The sequence below is a fragment of the Armigeres subalbatus genome, chromosome 3 (genome assembly GCF_024139115.2).
Source record: "Armigeres subalbatus isolate Guangzhou_Male chromosome 3, GZ_Asu_2, whole genome shotgun sequence".
Lineage (NCBI taxonomy): Eukaryota > Metazoa > Arthropoda > Insecta > Diptera > Culicidae > Armigeres > Armigeres subalbatus.
Window position 1 is genome coordinate 25589717 of NC_085141.1, and position 18536 is coordinate 25608252.

Here is an 18536-nt window from a genome sequence, read left to right on the forward strand (position 1 = left end):
CGTAAAAGAGACCAATTCCAACAGTCGGCGTAATATATTATCATTACCCAGCGACGGCGGCGTGGAGGCGTTGCTCCTTGAATTCCTCCGAAACTTCTCCAAAAGCTCCGCTGACAGTTCTTCAAGAACTTCTTCCGGAAGTTCGTCCACAAGTTCCTCCGGTAATCACTTCAGAAGTTCATCAAGTAATCCCTCGGAAAGTTCCTAAAGGCATTCCTCTAGAAGTTCTTCTGAGAATTCTGAAAATTCCTCCAGAAGTTCATCAAAAATCAATCCTCGGGGAGCTGCAACGAACTCCTCTGAAAGTTCTTCCGGGAATTCCTCCAGTTATTTTCAAGGAAGTTCTTCTCCTCCGTGAATTCTTTTTGGAATTGGCCACTTTCACGGATGTTCCAGATCTTCCGGAGTACCATTACCGTACAGTATCGAAGACTTTTATTATTGATTGCAAACACAATTCGCCAGGATAGGTGGTTATGAAAAAATCGTGATGCTCTGAGATCAACTTTTGTAATTGACCACTTTTACGAATGAACCGAGTCTCCCGAAGGACCGTTTCTGGGACATTTGGGGGTCACAGAAGGCTTGAACTATTGATTGCACCCACAATTTGCCAGAATGAATGGTTACAAGCAATTTTATGTTACATAACACGAAACACGAAAATTTGGTACTAAATTGAGAATCTCAAACAGTACCTCTTTAGTACAGGTTCCACGGGGACTAGACTATTTGGATGAATCACACCATGGGCTTATTCTAGGAACCTACAGCTTTCGTTTGGTGCCTAAAGATCGAAAATCGGTTGAAATTTGAGTGTTTGTGATCGTGATGAAATATGGGTCCAAATGGACCCCAATGCACAATGTGTCACTTTTTTTGTGGCGCCTCTCCTAGATGTCGCTGGAAGCTGATTTTCTCAGGGAATTTTAGTTTCCGAAAGCCAGAATTTTTCAGATTTTTCTCTCATTGCGTTACAAAGTTACAGCGTTGTTTTGGGTGTGCTTGGGTCGAAATGGGCCCCAATGCACTAGAAATGTTAAGACAGCTTGCAGATGATTCCGTTCTATCCGTTTCGGGGCCAACCGCAATTGATCTGCAAGCGCAACATGTTGGGGAGCGCACCTCGAATATCTTATCACGTTGTACCGAACAACCATTCTGTCGGTTCTCGAATACGGTAGTTTCTGCTTCCAGTCCGCGGCTAAAACACACATGCTGAAACTTCAACGGATTCAGTACCGCTGTCTCCGTATGGCGTTAGTTTCTATGAATTCGACTTATACAATGAGTCTGAAAGCCTCTGACAGATCATTTCGCAAAGTTATCGCTCTGATTCCTCACCCATTGTGAGGTTCTTAGTCCAGGTCATACAATGGGTATTAGTCATACAAGAATTCCCTGGAATATAGGTCTTGAGGTCTACCCGCGATACCGAAGGGCTGTTATCTCTTTTATTAAATGGTTCATGCTCTATATGATCTACTAAACCAAACTCAATATGCCTTAAGCAGCCGTTCCTTTCCTGGTCATCCAAGAATTCCCTAGACTCCTCAGCCGCGGATTCATTCCAAATATGTCCTCCGAGTATTTGTCTTTCATTTGCGTCTCAAATGTAGGCATATAAGTTGTTCTAAGATCTCCAAATTGCCCTTGAGTTTGAGTTAAATGGTCTGCCGAATCAACCAAGGCTTTCATGATGTCCCCAGCCGCAGTATCAACCCAATTATGTCCTCCGAGTATTTGTGGGTCTCAAATCCAGACATATGAGATGTAGTAAGATCTCCAAATCCTCCTGGAGTTTGAATCAAATGGTCTGAAGAATCAACCAAGGCTTCCATGATGTCCATTAGCCTGGGACATGGATATATGAAAAAAATAAATTTTCGTTCCCTCATATTTTTCAGAAGCCTTTTGAGTCTTACAATGCATGTACCAAATTTCAGATCAATCGGTGAAACTATATTTTAGCGCCGGCGATTTTAATTTTCCATAGGATTTACTATGGAGAAATTTACCTTTACAAAGAAAAAATCCCCAAAGGTGTCCCATTATTCTCTAACGATTAATCGATCCAACTACATCATAGGAAATTTTATCAGCAAACTTTCATTGGAAGACCGCAAAGCGATCCGACGCTCGTGAAAAATGTTATTTACATAAAACTAATTGCTGTATGAACGCAACTCATTGCACTTTTTGTTCCAGCATCACTGCCGTCTGCTGCTTGCTGTTGTTTGCACGAGGTACCACTTTGCGTGGAAGATTTGCTTAGCATGAATACTGGGGATATGTTTATTGACCTTGCTGTTTGAGTCTTCGTCCTTCTAGGTAGAAGAAATTCAACCAAATTTCAATGAAGGTGTGATTAACAAAAAGAGGCATGTAACGCACACTTTCCACACACAATGCAACGAAGCGACTATAGATGCGAGGTATAGGTTGGGGCCTATCATTCTCGACGTCAATAGTTCGAAGCTGGTCTGAGCTGGATTTTTTGTTTCGATACTGGTATTCTTTAGGAAATTCTTTATATTTCCAGATTCTAACTTCCGAGAAGCTTTCTGGTATTTCTAAAATACTGAGATATGATTCTTGTGATACTGATTTCAGAAAAGAATAATTCAATGAAGTTACTTTGCTTCTTTGATATTTGATTGATATGCCAATAATTCGAATGAAAGACTTGAATTATAACTAATTTTCTTTTTTTTTCAGAGGGTATTCCTTTGACTTTCATACAAACTATTCTGTCAGCCGTGTATTTTTTTAAATTATGAAGTGATGATTTATTTATTTGGTTTACATCTAAACAGTAATGATTTTGATAGTTAGTAGTTATATTTTAAAATAATAAACTACTGTAAAAGTTGTTCTCAATATCACCGTTGATGTTGTACACAAATATGTTGAGTTCATTTGAACGAATGTGACATAAAATAGATTAATAAATATGCTTTAAACCAAAACTTAAGAAAAAATCACTTGTTTATTTATATACTTGAGACAAAAGGGCCATTTCAAAACAACATTTCAAATAGATTCATTTTAAGTGCTTTCAAGTTATTTTCTATGGGAATATATATTATCTATTTCTATAAGATCGTTTTAATTTAATTTTTGCCTTTCTCGTACAACAAAGTTGTACCGAAAGGCTATCATTTCACTCCGAAAACGCACTTTTTATAGAAGCCTCTGAGACCCATAGTGTTATATACCAATCGACTCAGCTCGACGAACTGAGCACATGTCTGTCTGTCCGTGTGTATGTATGTGTGTGTGTATGTGGGTGCACAAATGCTAAAGAAAACATTAGACAACTTTTTGTATAGTAATCCTTAACCGATTTTCTCGCAACAAGTTTTATTCGACAGAGGACAAAGCCTTGTTGATCACTATTGAATTTAGTTGAATATCCATGATATGACGTTGATTTAAAATGGGATGTGATGTAAATTTGGATGTGAAAATCATCTCTCATACAATCTAGATTTTTTCTATAATCTGTATTAAATAGATTTCTAACTCGAGGCAAAACAAATCTACGAATCTCCAAAACTATTTCTCAATTTTGAAAATACACAACTTTGCAGAAAGTGTCTCTAACCCAGTAGTTTTCGATTTGAATTATCGGCATGTCAATCAAGTATCAACGCAGCAGAGCAAGTTTATTAAATTATTCTTTTCTGAAATCAGTATCACAAGTCATAGCAAATAGTTTTGAAAATACAACGACTTGTAAAATTGCAGCTAATTCCATCAAACGAATTAACATTTTATGTTCAATTCAATTTGACTGAGTTTTACAAGCAGGCACAGTTTGAATTAAATTCGCTTTAAAAGAACAATAAGATCGATTGAATATTGCGTTTATTTGTATGCTCCAAATATGTGCATGAAAATACATTAAAAATCACAACATATTTTTATCTAAGTATCTTATTTAAATCTTTTACAAATACCAGAAAGCTTCTCGAAAGTTAGAATTTGGAAATATAAAGAATTTCCTAAAGAATACCAGTATCGAAACAAAAAATCCAGCTCAGACCAGCTTCGAACTATTGACGTCGAGAATGAGAGGCCCCAACCTATACCTCGCATCTATAGTCGCTTCGTTGCATTGTGTGTGGAAAGTGTGCGTTACATGCCTCTTTTTGTTAATCACACCTTCATTGAAATTTGGTTGAATTTCTTCTACCTAGAAGGACGAAGGCTCAAACAGCAAGGTCAATAAACATATCCCTGGTAACCCGCTTTTCATTCATGCTAAGCAAATCCTCCACGCAAAGTGGTGCATCGTACAAACAACAGCAAGCAGCAGACGGCAGTGATGCTGGAACAAAAAGTGCAATGAGCCTTGCGTTCATACAGCAATTAGTTTTATGTAAATAACATTTTTCACGAGCGTCGGATCACTTTGCGATCTTCCAATGAAAGTTTGCTGATAAAATTTCCTATGATGTAGTTGGATCGATTTATCGTTAGAGAATAATGGGACACCTTGGGGATTTTTTCTTTGTAAAGGTACATTTCCCCATAGTAAATCCTATGGAAAATTAAAATAGCCGGCGCTAAAATATAGTTTCACCGATTGATCTGAAATTTCGCACAAGCATTATAGGACCCAAGAGGCGTGCAAAAACCATGCAGGAAGTGAAAACAAAATTTTGTCCCACCCTAATGTCCTTATGTCCTCCAAGTATTTTACTTCACTTGGGTCTCAAATCCAGACATATGAGATGTAGTAAGATCTCCAAATCGTCCTGGAGTTTGAATCAAATGGTCTGCCGGATCCACAAAGGCTTCCGTGATGTCCATAGCTGCGGTATCAATCCAATTATGTCCTCCGAGTAATTTTCTTTCACTTGCGTCTCAAATCCAGACATATGAGATGGAGTAAGATCTCCAAATCGTCCTGGAGTTTGAATCAAATGGTCTGCCGAATCAACCGAGGCTTTCATGATGTCCCCAGCCGCGGTGTCAACCCAATTATGTCCTCCGAGTATTTGTCTTTCACTTGGGTCTCAAATCCAGACATATGAGATGTAGTAAGATCTCCAAATCGTCCTGGAGTTTGAATCAAATGGTTTGACGAATCAACCGAGGCTTCCATGATGTCCTCTGCCGCGGCGTCGATCCAATTATGTCCTCCGATCGTTTGTCTTTCACTTGGGTTTCAAATCCAGACATATGAGATGTAGCAAGATCTCCAAATCGTCCTGGAGTTTAAATCAAATGGTCTGCCGAATCCACAAAAGCTTCCGTGATGTCCATAGCTGCGGTATCAACCAAATTATGTCCTCCGAGTAATTTTCTTTTACTTGCGTCTGAAATCTAGACATATGAGATGTGGTAAGATCTCCAAATCGTCCTGGAATTGGAATCAAATGGTCTGCCGAATCCACCGAGGTTTCCATGATGTCCATAGCTGCGGTATCAACCCAATTATGTCCTCCGATCGTTTGTCTTTCACATGGGTTTCAAATCCAGACATATGAGATGTAGTAAGATCTCCAAATCGTCCTGGAGTTTGAATCAAATGGTCTGACGAATCCACCGAGGCTTCCATGATGTCCATAGCTGCGGTATCAACCCAATTATGTCCTCCGAGTAATTTTCTTTCACTTGCGTCTCAAATCCAGGCATATAAGATGTAGTAAGATCTCCAAATCGTCCTGGAGTTTGAATCAAATGGTCTGCCGAATCAACCGAGGCTTTCATGATGTCCCCAGCCGCGGTGTTAACCCAATTATGTCCTCCGAGTATTTGTCTTTCATTTGGGTCTCAAATCCAGACATATGAGATGTAGTAAGATCTCCAAATCGTCCTGGAGTTTGAATCAAATGGTTTGACGAATCAACCGAGGCTTCCATGATGTCCTCTGCCGCGGTGTCGACCCAATTATGTCCTCCGATCGTTTGTCTTACACTTGGGTTTCAAATCCAGACATATGAGATGTAGTAAGATCTCCAAATCGTCCTGCAGTTTGAATCAAATGGTCTCCCGAATCCACCGAGGCTTCCATGATGTCCATAGCTGCGGTATCAACCCAATTATGTCCTCCGAGTAATTTTCTTTCACTTGCGTCTCAAATCCAGACATATGAGATGTAGTAAGATGATTTAAGACGAGCGAAAGACAAACACTCGGGGAATATAATTGAGTTGATACCGCGAGTGAAGAAATCATGAAAGCCTTGGTTGATTTGGTAGACCATTTGATTCAAACTCCAGAACAATTTGAAGATCTTACAACATCTTACATGCTAAAATTTGTGATTCAAGTGAAAGACTAATACTCAGAAGACAAAATTGGGTTGACACCGCGGTTGGGGGAATCATGGTAGCCTTGGTTGATTCATTAGACCATTCGATTCAAACTCCAGGACAATTTGGAGATCTTACAACACCTCATATGTCTTGTTTTGAGATGCAAGTGAAAGAAAAATATTGGAGTTTGCTACCACGGCTTAGGACATCATGAAATCTTTGGTTGATTCGATAGATCATTTGATTCAAACTCCAGAGCAATTTGGAGATCTTAAAACGTATCATATACCTGTATTTGAGACGTAAGTGAAAGACAAATAATCGGAGGACATAATTGGTTTGATATCGTGGCTGGGGGCACCGTGGAAGCCTTGGTTGAATCCTTACACCATTTGATTCAAACTCCAGGACAATTTGGAGATCTTACAACACCTCATATGTCTTGTTTTGAGACGCAAGCAAAAGACAAATACCCAGAGAACATAATTGAGTTGATACCACGGCTTAGGACATCGTGAAGGCTTTGGTTGATTCTGTAGACCATTTGATTCAAACTCCAGGACAATTTGGAGATCTTACTACATCTTATATACCTGGACTTGAGACGCAAGTGAATGACAAATACTCGGAGGGCATGATTGGGATGATACCGCGGCTGGGGGCACCATGGAAGCCTTGGTTGATTCATTACAAAATTTGATTCAAACTCCAGGACAATTTGGAGATCTTACAACACCTCATATGTCTTGTTTTGAGACGCAAGTGAAAGACAAATACTCAGAGAACATTACTGAGTTGATACCACGGCTGAGGACATCATAAAGGCTTTGGTTGATTCGATAGACCATTTGATATAAACTCCAGGACAATTTGGAGATCTTACAATATCGAATATGCCTGTATTTGAGACGTTAGTAAAAGACCAACACTCAGAAGATGAAATTGAGCTGGGGACATCATGGAAGCCTTGTTTGATTCTGTAGACCATCTGATTCAAACTCCAGGACAATTTGTAGATCTTAAACCATCTCATATACATGGACTTGAGACGCAAGTGAAAGACAAATACTCGGAGGGCATGAGTGGGATGATACCGCAGCTGAGGACATCGTACAAGCCTCAGTAGATTTGGTAGACCATTCGATTCTAACTCCAGAACAATTTGGAGATCTTCAAACATCTCATATACCTGGACTTGAAACGCAAGTAAAAGTCAAATACTCGGAGGGCATGATTGGGATGATACCGTGGCTGGGAGCACCATGGAAGCCTTGGTTGATTCATTTCACCATTTGATTTAAACTCCAGGACAATTTGGAGCTTTTGGAACTTGTTTTGCGATTTGTTAGTCGTGAATTTTAATATTCTTTCGAACGGTGTAAAGTTTACATCAAGATTCGTAACAATTTCTGAGATATTCAAAGTGGAAACATTTTTCGTTTTTGGCCCAACCTTACCCCGGCACATGATGACACCCCGAATGATGGTACATGACCCAAACAAAAGTAATTTTATTATTTTTTTAGTTTCTCTTTTCAGATCCTTATTTGTAATGAAACATGAAAAGAAAAGATATAAACATCACAAATTATATTATACACTCTAAGGCACCAAATAACTCGAATTGTATAACCAAACGTTCAACACACAAGGAATAAACTTTCGTACAACCTTACCGCATGGTGCTTCATTTCATTGTGCTGACTCACTCCAGTTCAAATATAGGTTGTTAATCTTCGACGAATCCGCATTAACACATGATTAGTGGAAATTACTCGTTAATGTAAGCAACCGGAGTCGAGTCTAGTTCGATCCGTGCAAAAACGCATTCAAACTCATTTTCTCCACCGAACAACATACCATCGTAGATCGCACCGAGTGAATCCGAAAAGAAAAAAGAAAAACACTGACTCCCTCGCAAGCACGTGCCTCCTTTTTGAACTAATCCAATCCGACTCGGCCAAACAGCTGCGGCTAATCCACATCAAAAACCAACCTCCAAGAACAAGAGAGAATCAGTGGAAATGGGATAATGGCCGGTGGGCCACCACAACACAACACGCATTTTCACCCATTTGTCTGTAAACGAGCTGGGAATAAGACACTCAAACGCGCGGCAAATGCAATGAGCGGCGGGCAGCCCGACCAGGTTGACCACATGCGATCTGATTGAAGATTTTCGGGAACGCGTAAACATCTCTCCCGGCAGAGCTGAGTAGTGATGGGTTGTTGTTTGAACCAGATTTACGTGTCCTCGCGTCTCCGCACCATGCTTCCTTCCATAAAGGTGATTCCATTCAGAGAAGTCAACATCGCAATCATATCGAACTAATGCTTCGAAGTGTTGGATTCAGCGAAATTTCGCACACTCAGCCATCGTCTGTTTGAAAGTGGCGTAACTTCCGCCCGAGATCTAGTGAAGCAAATCGGATTAATCGGTCTAACAGTGGAGCCTCGATTTTCCCCATAGACCTATGCTCCCAATAGGACACGGCAGCTCGGGTTGGAAAATAATATTCTCGCGTTATGCTCGTCGCACTGTTTGTATGATTCGAACCGACCACCGACCAGAGCCAGAGGATAATCGCACACATTTCTCGGATGTTTATATTTGCGCTTGCTGGCCAAAAACTACTTGCCCGGCTCTCGTTCTCCCTTCTGTCTGGACGGAGATCAACTCTACGGACGGCTCTTCTGCTGCTTGCTGGCGCGTTTAGTTGCCACCGGACGCGTGCTCAAAACGGTTCTCGGTTTCTGCCAAAGCCCCGTCATTCAACGAATACTCGCTCTCTCTCGCTTTCTCTCGACGACGGATCCCTCCGTCGCAGTTTCGCACGATCGCCGTCTGCAGGATTTGCCATAAACAAATGGACTTATATTTTGGGTGAAATTTCAAAAACCGATCGCTGCCTTGCAGCAAACCCCTTCCACTCGAGCTGGATGCTGGAGGAGTTGTCAAAACATTTGCCCCATTTGGCCGGACAGTAGAGCTCGGAGCCGATCTGGACAAGGCAGTGATCTGGCGTTCGGTGCGCGCCAGTCCAGAAATAGTTCATCCATTGATCTCGGATGGTCCGTACGCGATCGCGATCGTATTGTAGCGTGCCGGGTTGTGTTTATCCGGGCCGTACCTCCCGCTGGTCCCCGAGTACGGTCGAGTTGTTTATTATCGGATTGATTTACGGTCTCCGCGCGTTCCCGTTCGAGTCACGTAAACATTGAACAGATAACATGATCAGTGTCGCCGGCCAGCAGGATGACCCATTATCAGAGGTACAGCAGTACCATCAGCACTTGGGCCCGATCCCGCCACCTGTGCTGTTGCCGCAGATCCCATTGGGGGCGGGGCTCTCAACGCAGACACACCCGCCCTCAACAACTCCACCGCCGCAACAACAGCAGCATCATCAGCAACGTTATGGCATGTTCAACCCTACCACGTTGGCAATCCCCATACCGGACAACCTCCGTGTGAAAACTGGTAAGTATTTAGTTGGATGATATTGACTAAGCGCTTTGTCGATTCATTAACAATGAGATATGTATAACATTAGGATTTATACTGTACTGCATGGTTTCCCAAACTGTGGGTCCCGACCCCCAGGGGGGTCGCGAGCGGATTGTTGGTGGGTCGCGTAGAACAAATATTAATTGCAGCTCGAATGCCGAACGTTTCGATCATTTTTTCATGAATATAATTTCAATTTCAAACCGCATTTGTTTTAAATATTCATCACCACGTTATTTCAGAGAAGTTTCATGCCTAAAAGCTATCCCCTTAATGAAGTAAAATAAAAACATTTTGACAAAAAATATCATGTTTGTCATTTTTTGCATTTGTACATGAAGGTAACGTGTATATTTTTGTAAAAATTGCCGAAACAGACGACGGTCTGATTCAATTAATGCTTAATACTACTTGGTGAAAAATTTTCATAGGTGGGTCGCGAGACATATAGAATTTTGCTAGGTGGGTCGCATACCCAAAATTTTGGGAAGCTCTGCTGTACTGGGTTTACATTTCAACAAATGAATGGAGCTGGATTTTAGTTGTGAACTTGAAACGTTGACTTGTTTTCCTGAATGATTTTTCAAACAAATTGATTTTGCTGTATTTTTTTACGTGAAACATTTGTTTTTCAATTTCAAGATACTTACCATTAGAGTGAATTCGTACCAGAATGTGTTATGATGTGCCAAGCAAACGATGTAGGTAAAGTATCAGATGTTCTGGATTTGAAAATAATAAATTAGCTGAATACAGATTTCGTGTTTTGGCACTTTTTTGAGGAAAATTTCGTCAGGAGAGGATCTTTAGAATTGCTGTTACCGTAAAAAGTTGTATTCGAGTCGGGTTTTACGATATAGATTTAATTTATTTCTTTTATTGTTTTGAAGTTCTATATAAAATATTAGCATATACAAAAGACTGCTAGACCCTAATCTAAAAAAAATGCTATAAAAAATAAATAAAAATCCAAAACGTTTCCTGTAAAATACAAATGATCATAGCGAGGAAATACAAACGAATTTCTCAAAGAAATTTTAGAAGAATTTCAAAAAAGTTCGTAACATTTCCCTGCAATAGTGAGGAATAAAAAATCTGTAAAAATTCAGTAAAATTACCCGTAAATTTCTGGAGGATATCTCGAGGAAATTTCGGAGAGTTTTCCGAGGGATTCCTTGAGATTGGTACAATGGTATATACCATTTCGCGGAACAACGTCTTGCGGAGTGTATCATTTCTTGGAAAGACATTTCGCTGAATGTACTTTTCCACCGAAAGTCCATACGCGAAATGCCATTTGGCGGAATGCAGTTAGAAATAAACTTTGAAAAATATATTGAATTCTACTTAATTACATGGTGCTAGTGATTTGCAATCCTGAAGTTCAAATTCTTTTGGATTGTAGTATAATGTAATAAAATAAGGCAATGTTTTCTTTGAATGTGCGCATTTGGCCGGTATAAAACGAAGTTAAGCTATAACTAGATAATTATTTATTTATTACCAGACTAAGGCCGGAGTGGCCTGTGCTGCACATAAAAGTCTTCTTCATTCAGCTCGGTCCATGGCTGCACTTCGCCAACCACGCAGTCTGCGGAGGGTCCGCAAATCGTCCTCCACCTGATCGATCCACCTTGCCCGCTGTGCACCTCGCCTTCTTATTCCCGTCGGATCGTTGTCGAGAACCATTTTCACCGGATTACTGTCCGACATTCTGGCTACGTGCCCGGCCCACCGCAGTCTTCTGATTTTCGCGGTGTGGACGATGGATGGTTCTCCCAACAGCTGATGCAACTCGTGGTTCATTCGCCTCCTCCACGTACCTTCGGCCATCTGCACCCCACAAAAGATGAAACGCAACACTTTCCTTTCAAAAACTCCCAGTGTGTGTTGGTCCTCCACGAGCATCGTCCAGGTATCGTGTCCGTAGAGAACTACCGGTCTAATAAGCGTTTTGTAGATAGTCAGTTTGGTACGGCGGCGAACTCTATTCGATCGGAGCGTCTTACGGAATCCAAAGTACGTACGATTTCCAGCCACTATGCGCCTCCGAATTTCTCTGCTGGTATCGTTATCGGCGGTCACCAGTGAGCCCAAGTACACGAATTCTTCAAACACCTCGATTTCGTCACCACTGATAGAAACTCGTGCTGGGTGGCTTACATTGACCTCTCTTAAGCTTCTTCCTATCATGTACTTCGCCTTCGACGTGTTGATGACTAGTCCAATCCGTTTAGCTTCGCTTTTCAGTCTGATGTAGGCTTCCTACTTCTTCTCAAAGCAACGTGCCATGATATCAATGTCGTCGGCGAAACCAAATAGCTGGATGGACTTCGTGAAAATCGTACCACTCGTGTCAAACCCTCCCCTTCGTATTACTCCCTCCAAAGCGATGTTGAATAGCAGACACGAAAGACCATCACCTTGCCGTAACCCTCCACGCGTTTCGAACGGACTCGAGAATGCCCCTGAAACCCGAACTACGCACATCACCCGATCCATCGTCGCCTTGATCAACCGTATCAATTTATCCGGAAATCCGTTTTCGTGCATTAGCTGCCATAGCTGGTCCCAATCATATGCGGCTTTGAAGTCGATTAATAGATGATGTGTGGACACGTTGTATTCGCAGCATTTCTGCAATACCTGACGTACGGCGAACAACTGGTTTGTACCCGCCTGATACTGCCCCACGAACTCCCTTGCAATTGGTGTTAGTCGGCGGCATAACATTTTGGAGAGTACCTTGTAGGCGGCGTTCAGCAATGTAATTGCGCAGTAGTTGCTACAATCCAGCTTATCGCCCTTTTCGTAGATGGGACACACGACACCTTCCCTCCACTCCTGTGGAAGAGCCTCATCCTCCCAAACCTTGGTAATCACCCAGTGCAGCGCTCTAGTCAGTGCCTTCCCATCGTGTTTGAACAGCTCTCCTGGTAGTTGGTCAACTCCTAGGGCTTTGTTGTTTTTCAGCCGTCCAGTCCTCCTGGATTTCCTGGAGATTCGGATCCGGATGTCGCATGTCCTTCGCGCGTGCTCCTAGGTTCATTACCATACCGCCACCGTTATCTGCCATATCGCCATTCAAGTGCTCTTCGTAGTGCTGCCGCCACCGTTGGATCACCTCACGCTCGTTTGTAAGAAGGTTCCCGTTTATGTCCTTACACATATCGGGCTGTGGCACGTGGCCCTTACGTAAACGGTTTAACTTCTCATGAACTTTCGTGCGTTATTAGCGCGGTACAGTTCCTCCGTCTCTCCGCGGTCTCGATGTTCCTGCTGGCGCTTTTTCCTCCGAAAAATCGAGTTTTGTCTGTTCCGCGCCCGTTTGTATCGTGGCTCATTCGCCCTCGTGCGGTGTTGCAGCAATCTCGCCCATGCTGCATTCTTCTCCTCAACTAACTGCTCACATTCGCCGTCATACCAGTCGTTTCTCTGATCCGGGCCACCGTGCCTAGTGCAGCGGTTGCGGTGCTTCCAATGGCGGATCGAATATCTCTCCAGCCATCTTCAGAAGATGCTGCGCCTAGCTGCTCTTCTGTTGGGAGTGCCACTTCCAGCTGCACCCATATACATGTGGCATTCATTAAGTTGGACCCAATTCTCAACCACCCACTCTTGTGTTCTGAGCACCTTTTAGGGTACATAGGGACAACGTTAAGGACCTCCATCCTTGGCTTGAGCCCAAGTCTGATTCCCATCGATTTTGTTTATTTCTCTGTTAGGTTTTTGCTGCCAGGCGATCCTGGGTCTGCCTCTGCTGCGATATTCTGCCGAATTCCAGCGCTTGCTTTCAGATTTCGTCTCTGCTCTTACGTTGTCTACGCCCATTCACACTGTGGAGTTGCCGTTGATATTGGATCGTCGATGGGGCTCAGCATTCGGGATCCAGTTGTGAACCCACCAGGCCTGAGCTGTAAAACATAGACATCGGGTGATGAAAACTTGCCAATCTATGTGATTTCTGCCACCAAGTCTCACTGGTGTATAACATCACAGATTTCATGTTAGAGTTGAGTATTCGAGGTTTGGTGCATTTCCTGGACAGATTGGATTTCCATGTTCTATGTTGATCTTGAGCCGCCGTCCGACGTTGGCTGGCTTTGGTTTCGACCTTTTCCACTGATTGCACGGCTACCGTGGAGTTGGAGTTTGTTGAGTGGGAGCATACGACCAGGTCATTCAGTTTACATTCTACTTGGAAGAGCGATGTGGCGTTAGTAGAGCAGTATCTTGTTAGTAGAGCAGTAGTATGTTCTTGTTCGATTACTCCATGGGGGTAGACTGCTAGAGAGGTCCATGATTTGGTCGACTAGGATGGGAAATAGCAACAGAGGTATAATACATGCACCCTTGTCTCACTCTTGTACTCACTCACGATTCCGTGATCAATCAGTACCAAATGGAAGGACTCTTGAAATTAAATGACCTGCTCCAGCATGATGCAAAGCGTGACAGAATAGTTCTCACATGATCGTCCGAGGCGGAATTCTGCCTGCTGCCGTCGGAGATTATTGTCAACCTTTCTATATATCTGAATTAGGAGAGGTTGAAGAAGTTGTTGTAAGTTGTCGAGCCAACGTTTCAGCTGGTTGTCGAGCCAACGTTTCAGTTGATCAGCTGGATCGATGAGTGACCGACAAGTCGCGCCTTTATCTATCATCCACGGTTTTGTCCTTGCTCCATTCAGGCGTCGTGAAGTATCGAAGAGGAAATGAATATCGCCGGTTGTTGCGGGTTTCCTACCATCGTCGGTCTCTGTAAATGGATCATCTGAAAACGGAGACGATACCTTTTTGAGTCCGTAATAAACGCAGCGCTGACATCGCTTTTAACTATCATCTTCTAATTGGCGACAACGCATTGCTCGGATTCAGCGATGTCAGGAGAGGCTCGGGCGACAAATCAAAATAGACCGTCCAGAAAATCTAGCTGTGAAGAAGTCGTTCGTTGAAGATCTTAGGACTTAACTCGGATAGTGGATGTTCTGGAATGTGGCAGTAGAAGATAAGTGGGCAGTGAAGAATGCTTTTATCGAAATCGGCTAGAAAAACTTGAGTAACAGATGTAACCAGACGGAAAATTGAGGAGCGTAGAGAAGCAAACGATGAGGAAAGTGAAGAATCATAGAAATAACGTAACGTCCGTCAACGGTATGTATTCCTGTGGAAGTTGGGCGCTACTGCAGACAGAACAGGCGGGCATGGGTGGACTTCCTGACCGTGACCGATGAAGAAAGGATGGCTGCAGCAACCGAAGGTTATTGCTTTTTGACTTGGACAGCTGAAGTGTTGGTTCGCTAACTTCGAACAACGTCTTCAAGTCTCCAGCCAGTGTTCTCCAAAAACTATGACGCTCGTTTATGCTGAGTGGGTTCAAAGGCCTTTTTTGCGGCGACTCACCATCGAAGTCAGCAGGACCAGGTGGTTTAGTGTCAACGGGAACAGCCCCCCAAACTGTGCAGTAGCCGGACGATCGGATGATTTAAATATCTTGAAAGTCTGATATCAGCAGATAGCGAAATTGGGATCGATATGGAACCATGAGCTGGGGATAACATTGCGAGTTATTGAAATATTTGGAAACCCAATCGGTGTACCACTCGATCTTGAAACGTGTTGAGTATAGAGGCAAATATATCGCAGATGATGTTTAAAATTTACAATTCGGACGACCATTCAGCTGGATTTCGTGTGCCGAGCAACATAAAAGCCATCAAATACCGATAACAATATGTAGATGTTCGAGAACATTGGTGGAAATGGGTAGGCCACATATTTCAAGGGAGCTTAGACGGAATCTGTAAGCAAGAGTCCCCTTAATATGCGTGACATGATAGGTTATAGAATATTTATACCGATTAATATAGTATATGCTGTTATTTTCATTTGAAATACTCTTGGTGACAAATGTATGGTCTGACATATTTCGTCCCAGGATAAAAACAGTGATGCACATGTTCAAAATAAAAAAAAAATCAAAACGCCAAAAAAATGTTTTTTTTTTGCCCTCTCGATATTTTTGGAAAATTGAAGGGGGGGGGGGGGGTTGACATACAATAAATTTAATATTTGTATCGGCCTTATTGAGGAATAAATGGTGTTTTGGTGCAAATTGGTCAACTGACTAAAAAGATATCTCATTTTTACTCAATATGTTGTATTTTTTACAACGATGCGAGTCCCGGAAGGTTAAGCACCTTCCACAGTTGTTAGTTGCGAGGTTTCTAAGCCAGGCTACCATTTTTGCATTCGTACATCATACACGATGATACTTTTATGCCCAGGGTACAGCTAACACGATGATACTTTTATGCCCAGGGAAGTCGAGACAATTTCCAATCCGAAAATTGCCTAGACCAGCACCGGAAATCGAACACAGCCACCCTCAGCATGGTCTTGCTTTGTAGCCGCCCGTCTGATCACACGGCTAAGGAGGGCCCCTAATCACATTCTCACTCATTCACTCAGTCGCTAACTTACACACATACTTTGTCACTAATATAATTACATTTGCTTACTCGGTCACTAAATCACTTATTTACCTACCTACCCATTATCTCGCATACTCTCATACGCACTTTCTCACTTTCTTTTGTTCGTTGTATTTTTCATGTTTATTCTAATCATCATTCATTTGTTCTCTAGATTTGTTACTCACTACCCATTTATTCACCTACTTATTTATTCACTTAATTACTTATTTATTTGCCCACTCACTGCATCACACGCTTACTTGCTCACTTATTGATTAACCGGTGCTTTTACTAAATCACTCAATCACTCGTTCTCTCCCCACTCATTATCTCACTTCCTCACTCACTCGTTCATTCACTTTTTCTCACCATCTGATAAACTCACTCACTTACTCTTTCAATTACTTACTTATTAACTCATTTGCTCACTTATTTATTTACTCACTCACTCACTAAAGTAGTCATTCATTCTCTCATGCGATTTTATCTTCTTTTATTTATTTATCATGTTCGCTTACTTATTCACGTGCGTAATCTGCACCCTCATTAACTTACATACAGTCATATAATTATTACACCCGCCTAGGGCTGAAAGTCTCCTTAATAAAGACAAAAAAAAAAAATTATTACGCCCGGTTCTGTTTTTACACGGCCGTGTAAAAAAAATCCCATGCACAATTTTTGCAAAGTTGCTCCATTTTGCATGATTCGTCGAGAAATCATAAAACTTTTTTTACATGGATTTATAAATTTTGAACTAAAAACTTTTTTTACACGGAACGCATCTCCCGTGTAAAAAAAGAATCGGGTGTATACGGTTTGCACTAGAGCGTTTCTTACGCAATTTGTTTTTGGCCCTTGGAGTTAATACAATTTTACGTTTATTGCTCCGAAAAATCTACAAAAAATCAGAGAAAAATTTGATGGAATTTGAGGTTACCGACATATCTATGAAACCCAAAAGCGTAAAAAGCGGGTCTGGTATATATAAAAGTAATGCTATCTTTAAAACTGTTTATGTGTCACAAAAATAAAAAACCCAGATTAATCCACCTAGCGGTGATGGTGCCTTTCTCGACCTTCGTAAAATGTGTGTGATTGAAAATAGATGAGCTAGTAGCTAGGAGTAAAAAAGAAAAAAAAATCTTTGTCCGTTCTATGAAAATCGGATTATTTCGGATGTCGCAACTGCATCGCGAGTGCTGCACGACTATGGCATAGATGCGCACCACTCGCGATGCAGTTGCAACATCCGGAAATGCCAGAAAATGCGATTGTCGCGAAACATCGGTTCGGTTTTCGACTTGATCTACAATATGCTAATAAGAATTTCGACAATTTTTATCCTTTTCCAATCTTTTTGACGTACATACCTCTGTTTTATTTTACCCAGTTATATTTTAAGGATATTACTTTTGGATGTTTGTTAAACTGAAGCTCCGGCTACACAAAAAGAAAACGAAAATGTCATTCCCATCAAGCGAGCGGAGGGCAATATTTGTTATGATATAAATATCATGACCGTCCTTCTGCCAAATTCTCGTATGAAGAGGGAGGGAAGTGTAGCAGTGTGGAAGCATCCGACAGTTCGTTTTCGGAGCGAAATTGTAGCCTTTCGGCACAACTTTTTTCACAAGAAAGGCAACAATGGTGGCCAATTTCTAAGATAACAGTCCAATCTGGCCAATTTTCAATAGAAAATAATAGAACAGGATTCCGCGTCTAATGCAATTTGTTGTGAGTAAATCGGGTAAGTGCATTAAAAGTGAGCTAGCCTTTTCACGCGCTTTTTTATAACACAAAGTATTTTGGCCATAATTTCTGTGCCCATCCGATCTTCCGATCTTCCAAATTTTCAATAGAAAACAATACGGCAGGTTTCCGTGTGGAATGGAACTTGTTGTAAGTAAATCGGTTCGGAGGATAAGTACCGAAAAAGTGAGCTACACTTTTCGCACTTTTGGTGGGCGCACACACACAGAGACATCATCTCAGTTCGTCGAGCTTAGTCGATAACACTATAGAACTCAAGGCCTTCTGTAAAAGTTTGGTTTTGGAGCGAACATATAGCCTTTTCGTATACTTTTTAGGCAAAAGGCAAAAATGGTGTTTCAGCCATAACTTCCGATCCCATATTTCGATCTGGCCAATGATCAATAGGACACATTGGGACAGGATTATGCGTCGAATGCAACTTGTTGCGAGCAAATAATTTGAAGATAAATGCCTAAAAATGAGTGACATTTTTTAAGCGATTTTTTCGTAAACGTTTGCATTGGAATCT

General features: G+C 41.8%; 1 protein-coding gene across 2 annotated transcripts in view; it reads left to right on the plus strand.

The window, feature by feature from the left end:
• Positions 1 to 9002: 9002 nt before the first annotated feature.
• The window catches only part of LOC134224399 (band 7 protein AGAP004871-like), a 190616-nt gene continuing 181082 nt past the window's right edge, over positions 9003 to 18536 (plus strand). The window contains exon 1 of one of the 2 annotated variants that reach the window (XM_062703718.1): positions 9003 to 9750. In XM_062703718.1, the coding sequence (XP_062559702.1) occupies positions 9501 to 9750 (250 nt within the window). In that variant the 5' untranslated portion in view covers positions 9003 to 9500. The remainder of the gene's footprint in view (positions 9751 to 18536) is intronic. The other variant, XM_062703720.1, reaches the window with a different exon arrangement.